Source organism: Panicum virgatum, chromosome 3N (genome assembly GCF_016808335.1).
Source record: "Panicum virgatum strain AP13 chromosome 3N, P.virgatum_v5, whole genome shotgun sequence".
In the NCBI taxonomy this organism is placed as follows: domain Eukaryota; kingdom Viridiplantae; phylum Streptophyta; class Magnoliopsida; order Poales; family Poaceae; genus Panicum; species Panicum virgatum.
Genome location: NC_053147.1, coordinates 25,770,548 through 25,780,206, shown reverse-complemented (window position 1 = coordinate 25,780,206; position 9,659 = coordinate 25,770,548). Strand labels below are relative to the sequence as shown.

At 44.3% G+C, this 9,659-nt stretch overlaps 1 protein-coding gene across 3 annotated transcripts; it reads left to right on the top strand.

Annotated features, from left to right (window-relative positions):
• The first annotated feature begins 1,687 nt into the window (after positions 1 to 1,687).
• Positions 1,688 to 9,616, top strand: LOC120665352 (probable LRR receptor-like serine/threonine-protein kinase PAM74). 3 transcript variants are annotated; one of them, XM_039944900.1, is made up of 16 exons: positions 1,688 to 2,055; positions 2,265 to 2,333; positions 2,927 to 3,038; positions 3,701 to 3,852; positions 3,985 to 4,519; positions 5,355 to 5,836; positions 6,942 to 7,074; positions 7,182 to 7,253; positions 7,398 to 7,469; positions 7,581 to 7,661; positions 7,767 to 7,924; positions 8,008 to 8,213; positions 8,321 to 8,447; positions 8,594 to 8,647; positions 8,730 to 8,925; positions 9,027 to 9,616. In XM_039944900.1, exons 3-16 carry the CDS (start codon positions 2,929 to 2,931, stop codon positions 9,481 to 9,483), a joined length of 2,835 nt encoding a protein of 944 aa, XP_039800834.1. In that variant the 5' UTR covers positions 1,688 to 2,055; positions 2,265 to 2,333; positions 2,927 to 2,928; the 3' UTR covers positions 9,484 to 9,616. The 3 variants fall into 3 exon arrangements, with proteins under 3 accessions (XP_039800834.1, XP_039800836.1, XP_039800835.1); XM_039944902.1 differs by lacking the exon at positions 9,027 to 9,616 and having other exon boundaries at positions 8,709 to 8,850; XM_039944901.1 differs by lacking the exons at positions 5,355 to 5,836; positions 6,942 to 7,074.
• The last annotated feature ends 43 nt before the right edge of the window (positions 9,617 to 9,659 follow it).

Genomic DNA, 9,659 nt, shown 5'->3' with positions numbered 1-9,659 from the left:
AGGCGGCGGCATCAGGTACGTCGAAGGGGTGGGTCGAACCCCCCGATCCCTTGGTCCAATGGTTTTTGAGGCTCAGATCCAATAGGGGTCCATTAGGATTGTTTCGATGGGCTGGATCAGTGATCCATTGGTTCGATCCGCTCCACACCCATCTTTACTGGTGTGATCCTCTTCATAAGCACTTGTTTTCCGATGTGTAAATTTGAACTGACTTGACATTGATTCATGTGACCACGACCCGTCTCCCCGAATATTGAGCCTAGAGACCTAATTGAGCCCAACTGTCAGACATCATTTTTTTTTCCGTGGGGGATAAGGCCAGGCATCAATAGCAGTGGTACGACGACCAGCACTGACGAACATGTCCATCACGACTTAGTGCCCACCCCCTGTCGGGTTTCTTAGACGCCGTTTAGTTCCTAAAGTGAAAATTTTTGGGTGTCACGTTAACACTTTGATTAGATGTCGAGACGGTTTTTCGGATACTAATTAAAAAACTAATTTTAGAACTCACTTAGAAACTGCGAGACGAATTTTTTGAGGTCTTTAACCGCATCATTAGCACATGTGGGTTACTGTAGCACTTATGGCTAATTATGCACTAATTAGGCTCAAAAGATTCATCTCGTCGTGTACATCCAAACTGTGTAATTAGTTTTATTGTTTAATTATATTTAGTGCTCCATATATGTGTTCAAAAGGAAAAGCACAAATTTCGAGTTGAAAATTTTTGGGAACTAAACGCACCCTTAATAATGTGAAGCACGATCTCAGTTCTCAAAAAGGTTTAATTTCTTTATGCTTCATAATACTTTACTAATTAACCCCGCCACATGCAGGAGAAGGTACACACTGCTGATGCATTTACAGAAAAACAACCTCTTCAAAAATGCGAGATCCGAGAAGCCAAACTGCAAGCATCAGTGCGGATCGCCTGCTTTGATAATCTTTGGGTATGTTTAGTTGGTTGAAAAATTTTGGGTTGGGTGTCACATCGGATCTTTGACGGGATGTCGGAAGGGATTTTCGGACACTAATTAAAAAATGAATTTCATAACTAGCCTATACAGCGCGAGACGAATCTTTTGAGGTCTTTGACCGCGTCATTAGTACATATTAGTTACTGTAGCACTTATGGTTAATCATAATTTAATCATGAACTAATTTGGCTCAAAAGATTCGTCTCGGCGTGTCCATACAAATTGTGCAATTAGTTTTTTGTTTTATCTACGTTTAATGCAACCCAAAATTTTTGGGGTTGCAACTACATGGCCTTCAGCATTTCTGACAGGGACGCCACTAGCGCCGTTCACTACAGTATGCAGGCACGGGCCCAATGTACGGCCATCGAAGACCGGGTCGTTGTCCGCCGTAGACGACACACTGTGAGTCAAAAGAAGTGGCGTCCTGTTGTGGTCGGTGTCGTCAAAAAGCTAGCTCGGTTTACGAGGAAGTTGCCTGCCGTGGACGACTGACAAAAAAGTGGACTCCAGTTTTGGACGGTAGCTAGCTGGGAGGAGCCCCGCTCCACATGTGCACAGGAGGGACAGCTCATTCTAGCTATCCATGTGAAAAATTTTGAAATCTTTCCATGTGTTTGGTAACAACAGGTGAAAAAATGGGCCCAAGAGTGGGGTCATACGCGGGACCCACGGCGGACCGTGTTAGGCGGCCCCGTGATCTTCCCCAGCGCAAGGATGCGCCCACCCCGACGCAAACCGTATCCGGGCTCCCCCTCCCACGCCGCCGCTCCGTCCGGACGCGCCGCCACAATCCGCCGCTCCCGGCCGGCCGCCGGCCCTCCATTCCACGGATCCGCTGCCCTGCACCCACGACACACCGGATTTGGGGCCGCCGTCGAAGTCGCCAGCAACGCGCGTCAAGTTTGGGGCCGGACCGGCGGCCGGTGTTCGGCCCCGCGCCCGGCGCGCCAGCTCACGGATCAGCCACCGTCCGCCCCCATTCCTTCTCCTTCCCCGGCGCGCGGCCGTCTGCCGCCGTCGAATCCCTCCCCGGCGTTGATTTGTTGCAGATCCAGAGCCGTTAGTTTGGGAGGTATTTGATGATGTTTTGGTCTCCATCTAACTGGCCTTGTGCATGCCTGACCTGCAGTTCGCTGCAATAGTAGACTGCAGTAGCGAGCAGTAGTAATATGCGGGTCAGCAGTTGCTACATGCTGCCTGTGGTCTGCTTTCCAACAACAGATAGACTAATTACTTGTGCAATGTAATGTTAATCTTTTGATGCCCTTCGTATATGTTCAGGTTTGGGTCCCGAGAAACATGGAGAAAAGTTGAGGTATAAAGCTTTTGATGGATGGTGACAACCGACAGGTATGGTGTCTTCTGTCTGTAGGATTTCTCTTGCCCCAATTACTGGAGCATCGTGGAATTGAAATTGTAGCTAGTTCAGCCCACCAGGTTGTACCTGTTTTATCGTGTCATTTGTTTGTCCTACACTTTATCATACTTAAGAAAACAAGTACTCATGTCATGTTACTTAGGCACTTGAACAAGTATAGTAGATCCAATCTACTAATTGCATTGCTCTGATTTTCACATAAACGCTTGCGTGATTAGACCAGAAGTAGAAGCCTCCTCAGGTTGTGTTGCTGCACCATTTCTGAATTGAGTGTGAAATCTGCCTCATCATTGGGCACGTTTCATGAAAAGCTTTTTATAGTAACATGGTTTGTTTATTCACTTAGCATCTTTCAGCCATTCCTGCTGCTTTAATGTATTCAGTTCTTGACTTCCTGCTGCTTTAAAGTATATTTTAGTAAATAAACTAATAATCTGCACAATTCCTATGCAACCCGTGATTATGAAATGCAATATGGATCAGAATCAGATAATCTTTAGAGTTGTTCCTTTTCTTGTTCTTTGTCTTTGTTTGGTCTGTTTCTAATTCTAACAATATAATGCAGGAATGATCTTCGAATGCAGAATGCGGCGTGCGGGTATGGTTTGTCTGGGATCGACTACGAGGACAATGAAAAATCCATGGGCGCCTGCTGCTGCTTGTGCCGCCTCATCGATGTGTGTGTTTTTCACTTTCTATGAAAAGAAATATAGAGCTGGTTTTGATATGTACATGCTAGAAATTTTAAGAAATGATTGTTGCTTACATGGATTGTACAGATATATAAGCCTGTTTGATTGAAATTAGCTATATGTGCAAGTGATTCATTTTTTGACGGTAAGGTCCTACAAGGAAATAATTTTTGACGGATTCTTTAATCTGACAGAGCTAAATTTTTTTGTGAGTCGCCACACAAGGAAATTCTGTCAGAAAATTTATTTCTATCGGTAAACCGACAGGCAATTGTAATTTCTCTGTCATTTTATCCCTGTCGGTATTTGCTTGTCGGTTTCCCGTCAGAAATAATTTTTCGGACGGTTTTCCCCTATATCCCTGACGGTTTCAAGCACAGGGAAATTTCAGTTTGCAGTAGTGATAGTTGGTTGCCCAATATTTGTGTTTGTGGACCATATTTGTGTTGCAAAGGAAACGAATTCTATATATTATATTTGGCTGTTTATGTACCTATGTGTGTGCACTTAGCAATTTCTGAATTTTAAGGACACATAGCTGTGTGCATATAGCAATTGCATCAGTTTTCATATGTTTGGTTATGTTTGGTTTTGCCAAACATATAGGAAACTTTTCACAAAATTTTTTCTCCCTCCAAACCAAACAGGGCCCAGGAATCAAGTGGCGAGAATATGGATCGATCAAAGCCGAGAGCGCTTGCTACAGGAAGGTCGTGGTGGTTGCTGCCTCTGCTTCTTTACCTCGCCGCCATTGCTCCCGCCGGCCTACTCCAAGCTCGTGCTCAGCCCGACAGCAACGGTACGATGAGCACCACCTCATCTGGTCTCACAAATAAAGTTTTCATATCCTAGCGTAATATGTGGTGCAATGCTGCTCTATGCACGCACACACAGTGCACTGAACAAGGCAATTTTGCAAGCGCGTTTGCAGGTTTCATCACCTTAGACTGTGGTCTGCCTGGGCCGAGCTACGTGGACGGCACCACCAACCTGACATACCACCCAGATGACGCTTTCACCGACGCCGGCGAGAAACACAACATCTCGCAAACGGAGTACAAAATGCTCTTTGGATCCTTACGCAGCTTCCCTGACGGGAAGCGCAACTGCTACACCCTCCAATCCCTCACTGCCGGGAACAAGTACCTCATCCGGGCCAACTTCATGTACGGCAACTATGACGGCCTCAACAAGCCGCCCGACTTTGATCTCTACATAGGCGTCAACTTCTGGCAAACAGTGGACGGTTGGACCCAGGAAGGAGCCGCACTAACCTGGGAAGCCATCGTAACCGTGCCGGACAACTTCGTACAGGTTTGCCTGGTAAAAACCAGTGACACCACGCCGTTTATCTCCGGGCTAGAGCTAAGGCCTCTCAAGAGCTCCATGTATCCGCAAGTGAATGCGACGCAGGGGCTGTCCTTTCTTCGCAGGTACAACCTCGGCGTGACAGACAACTACGTCAGGTGAGCATATAGCTCATTCCCGAACATTTACTATAGCTAGTTTTATGGTAACTTCATTTTTTGTACTCAATTCATTCTTTTTTATTTGACGCTTTAGTATAATAACTGAACAAGGGTTATTGATTAGAGTTTCCGAGGAACCTGGGAGGTACCTGGGGGAACCTAAGGTTCCTTTTAATCTCAGCTCTTAGTTTTTATTACATAATTAATAAATAAAAAAACATTTTGGTATCTGGCCTACACTAATTTTGTATCGGTCCACCACTTAAAGTACATCTCAATAGGTATCTCCCTATTTTTAACCATTAGATCTGGACAAATGAACGATTCACATTCATTGGAAACACCATCGCAACGCTCTATTGATTATTGTCCTAGATTGTTGTAGTCTTACCGGACATTATTCTCGGAGCGTTGCTAAGTAAATGCCAATGAGGTCGGCATTTTAGTTGGGAATTCTTCATGGGTAATTTGTTTAGGTTTGTCTACATGACAATGGAGACGCTCAGCTGCCCAACAGTCCAACACACGATTTGTTTGCCCATCGGCACCACAGTTGTCTTCAACCACTAACTTGGATGACCCTTCTCTCACTCTCTTGAGCTGCATCGCCCCGTAGGCGGGATAGGGGTCTCTTTAGATTCACCCATTTGTTTTCATCATCGGAAAAGTGCAATTTATAACAGGAAATTTGTGACCGCCACTTCAATTTTTTTTTGTGTAAAAATGTATGAATATTCTTCGACCATTTGTGAAAAGTCCATAGAATATGTGTAATCAAGACAATAGAGCCCTTTCATTAACTGGCTTTATTTGAAAATGTTTGGATGGTCAGATACCCTGATGATCCATATGATAGAGTATGGTTCCCCCAGAAGATCGATGAAACTACTGTCATTTCCACGGATAAGATGGTGCAAAACTCTGACAAGGACGAATTTGAAGTTCCGTCAAAGGTGATGCAGACGGCGATCATCTCACACAATGCTTCCGACAACATTATCTTGGGATGGTCCCTCACCCCGGACCCACCACCACCAGGGTGCATCTTCATCTTGTACTTTTCTGAGATAGAGCCCCTCCCTGACAAAGCTGTACGACAGTTCTACACCAAAATTAATGACGAAGTCGGGCAAGACTACATGCCCCGGTACCTTCAATCAGGTGCCATCTTCAACAAGAACCCCCAAAGAGGCAACGGCCAGTACACTGCTACTATCAAGGCCACCGCCAGCTCAACGTTGCCGCCAATCATCAACGCCTACGAGCTTTTCTTTGTAATCTCCACGGCCAAATTTGGGACAGAATCCCAGGACGGTATGCATCAACATACACCAATATTCCCTTTTATTACAAATAAGTACTTAGCATTTTTATATAGAAAATCGCCAGCCCCAGCATTGACCACTGAATGTTACTCTTGCTTCAGCTTTTTTTTTCCCCTCGAACACGCGGGAGGACTGCGTATCAATATATTAAGAAAGAAGGAAGGGTGAAAAACCCAGTCAAAATTACAAACAAAGTGGTATCAAAACCCCCACACCCATACGCACACACCAGATCGCCTGTTCCGAAGTAAGAACAACCCAAGACCAGGGAGACCTATCAGTCTAACTGGAGGGCTGCAGGGCGAGAAGATGAGAAATCCCTCGGAGCCCCAGCTAACTCCCACATATACATATCATCCCTAATGGAGGAGAGAAGCCCATTTAGATCGGCCTGGCGTCCATCAAACACGCAGCGATTCCTGTGATTCCAGAGAGACCAAGCCACCAAGATTATAACAGAATTCAGGCCCTGCTTTGCATGATCAGCCACCCTTGTGGTCACCTGATCCCACCAGTCTTCAAAGGAATGAACATCCGACTATGGGGCTAGGCTGTGTAAACCGAGTCGCTGCAGGACAATGAACCAAATTTGGCGCGACAAGACACAAGATACCATCAAGTGGTATCCCAAGTTGCATAAATGAATGTCAAGAATTAGAAACCAGAGGGAGTATCATGAAAAAGTGTTGTAAAACACTGTAAAGTTGCATATTCCGAAACCACTCTGCAGTGTAGTATATGCTTATCCTCCCTTGTGTTGACGTGTTAATTGCCCAAGATTGTATTTTTGTTCATTTGCAAATAATAGAAAATTCTCTTTCCCAACTAAAAACTGAACGCAGCTATAGGTCCAGACTGAGTGGTCTGACTCATGCAACAGCAGATCTAAGGGGGGCGGGGTCAGAATGCAGTCGCACAAGCCCAGCCGTACTTATAGCATTTTCGTATAAATAAATCCAACTATATCATTTTTCAGCATGGTCAAAGTTTAGATATATGTTGATTGAAAATAATTTAAAAACAATACTTATTTGTGACCGGAGGAATTATGAAGCACATGAGATGAAAATACATCGTGTACAATTTAATTACAGTATCTGCCATAACGGCGATCAAGATTAAGTACCGAGTGACAAAAAATTGGACGGGTGACCCTTGCGATTCTTTCACATGGACTGGGTTAAGATGCAGGTCTGCCATTTCTGCTCGTCCAAGAATTACCAGCGTGTAAGTAGTCTTGATTTAAGCAGGTACTTGCTTAAATGGAAACTGAAAAAACTATTTGTTTGTGGATTTTGTCTAATTAATTGAACTACTGGGTATTTATTTTGCAGAAACATGTCTTTCAGCAGTCTGAACGGCGACATATCACCTACCTTCGCAAATCTCACAGCCGTCCAATACATGTAAGTGTGGGGTTTGTGATCAATTATTATGTATTTTTCCCATCTATTAATTATGTCATCTTAGTAAAATAAGACAAATATATATTTATTTTTAACTAAATACTATAGGGAAATAAGATAAACATCTTGGTATATATCTTTCAGAAACCTGTCATACAACAATCTCACAGGCACAATTCCTGACGTGCTGTCGCAGTTACCTTCACTAACAACTCTGTAAGATTACGGGATTGTCACATTCTCAATAATGTTTTCACTTTGCTTTCACAGAAATCCTCTTTTGTTTCATCAAGTTGACTCACATGAAAAGCAATTCATTTGTTTCAGTGATTTGACGGGTAACAACCTTAGTGGATCAATTCCTCCTGGACTTCGAAAAAAGATTCAAGATGGCGTCTTAAAAATAAAGTCCATTCCCTGGTTCTCTTTTTGTTCAAGCAGAAATGCTTAGCTCATGGCTGCTTGATACTAGATTAAAAGTAATTGTTGCCTCGTCTATCTATTTATTTGCAGATATGACAACAACCCAAACTTATGCACCCATGGCGATTCATGTACGACAACCAAAGAGAAGAGTAGGCTAGGCATCTACATTGCTGTTCCTGTAGCTGTGACTTTGCTGGTAGTATCAGTGATAGTACTTGTTTTCTTGCTAAAGCGAAAAAGGAAAGGTAACAAGAACTCAACAATCGTCTGCTCTAGTTATTTCCCTTCCCAATCTTGAGCGCAAAATTGAAGTTTTGCTCTCCTTCAGATGACGCGCACAGTTCGCTGCAGCTCCAGAACCGGCGGTTCACCTATAAGGAGCTGGAGATGGCCACGAAAAACTTCCGAAATGTGATCGGCCAGGGTGGCTTCGGGAAAGTCTACCATGGATCCTTGGAGGATGACACTCAGGTGGCAGTGAAGATGCCATCCAAGTCATCGCCCAAACAGGTTATGGAGCAGTTCCTCATGGAGGTAAGCATTTCTTTTTCTTCAGGCACAATTCATGTTTCTAAATTTAAATTGGCATCACAAAATTGCAATGCTTTGGAGTCTGATGACTCTGGATCTTGCATATTCAGGCTCAGATCTTAACAAGGATTCATCATAAGAATCTCATTTCCTTGATCGGATACTGCAAAGATGAGAAGCACGTGGCACTTGTCTACGAGTACATGTCTAAAGGAAACCTCGAATATCACATCAAAGGTAAGTATGTGATTTTGTACTCTAGCACGTCAATTTGAATACGGTACATGATAAAACTTCATAATGATTTTTTAGTATGGTCTGTGGCACCATTTAAAGTGCCTTTGTTCATATTAATTTCTCTCGTGCTACTCTTATGTCTCCAGAACAAAATTTAACATGGAGACAGAGAGTCCAAATAGCGCTGGAATCAGCACAAGGTACAACTTTCAAACACAGTGGACTAAAAAGAATTTGGGTTTGACGGTTTGATTTTGCTAGAAATGGAATGATGATACGCAGGGCTGGAGTATCTACATAAGGGTTGCAACCCGCCTCTCATTCACAGGGACGTCAAGACGGCCAACATTCTACTAAACGAGAAGCTGGAGGCCAAGGTCGCCGATTTTGGCATTTCAAAGGCTTTCAATCTTGACAAGTGCAGTACTTATGTGTCGACAGAAAATGTTGTTGGTACGCGAGGATACCTAGATCCAGAGTATGTGTTTGTCTCACTTAGTCTCAACATCAAAGTGGCAGGCTAGTGTATGTTTCCTTTTGTTTTTATGGCTGTTTCAATATATTATCCCCGATATGCAGATACCATGCCACAATGCGACTGACAAGGAAGAGTGACGTATTCAGCTTCGGCGTGGTGCTGCTGGAGTTGATCACGGGGAAGCCAGCAATTCTGCCTGCCCCGGATTTTATTAGTATCATCCAATGGACGTCGCGGCGCTTGAGGTGCGGCGAGATTGAGAGCGTCGTGGATGAGCGCATGAATGGCGACCATGACATCAACAGCATCTGGAAGGCAGCTAACGTTGCTCGTGACTGCACTGCACCCACTTCGACGGAGCGGCCTACCATGACCGACGTGGTTGCGCAGCTGCAGGAGTGCCTGGTGCTAGAAGAAGCCCGTGCAGGTGTTGACACTGGCAACAGCGGCGATCTCAACTCGAATTACAGCACAAATGCGAACACTGCTAATGCTAGTCAGCGTAGCGCTGCGTTTGAGATGGTGGAAATGATGGACACTGGTCCTGCCACAAGATGAAGGCTTCCTTGAAGTCTGTTTCAACCACTAGTATTTTCTTAATAAGATATTGATGGTGTGTTTTCTAGTGTATACGAGTGTCGTGCCATGGACATGTGCAGCACGATCTCAGTTCTCAAAAAGGCTTTGAACAGATCGGATGCGAGCCCGTCTTTATCCTTTTCCTTTGACATGCG

What these genes read in the sequence shown, in the direction of transcription:
- LOC120665352 (XM_039944900.1), top strand. Translation starts at nt 2,929, where the DNA reads ATGATCTTCGAATGCAGAATGCGGCGTGCGGGTATGGTTTGTCTGGGA. An exon ending in GCTTGTGCCGCCTCATCGAT is followed by an intron (nt 3,039 to 3,700) that starts GTGTGTGTTTTT and finishes CAAACCAAACAG; the next exon opens with GGCCCAGGAATCAAGTGGCG. An exon ending in TTACCTTCACTAACAACTCT is followed by an intron (nt 7,470 to 7,580) that starts GTAAGATTACGG and finishes CATTTGTTTCAG; the next exon opens with TGATTTGACGGGTAACAACC.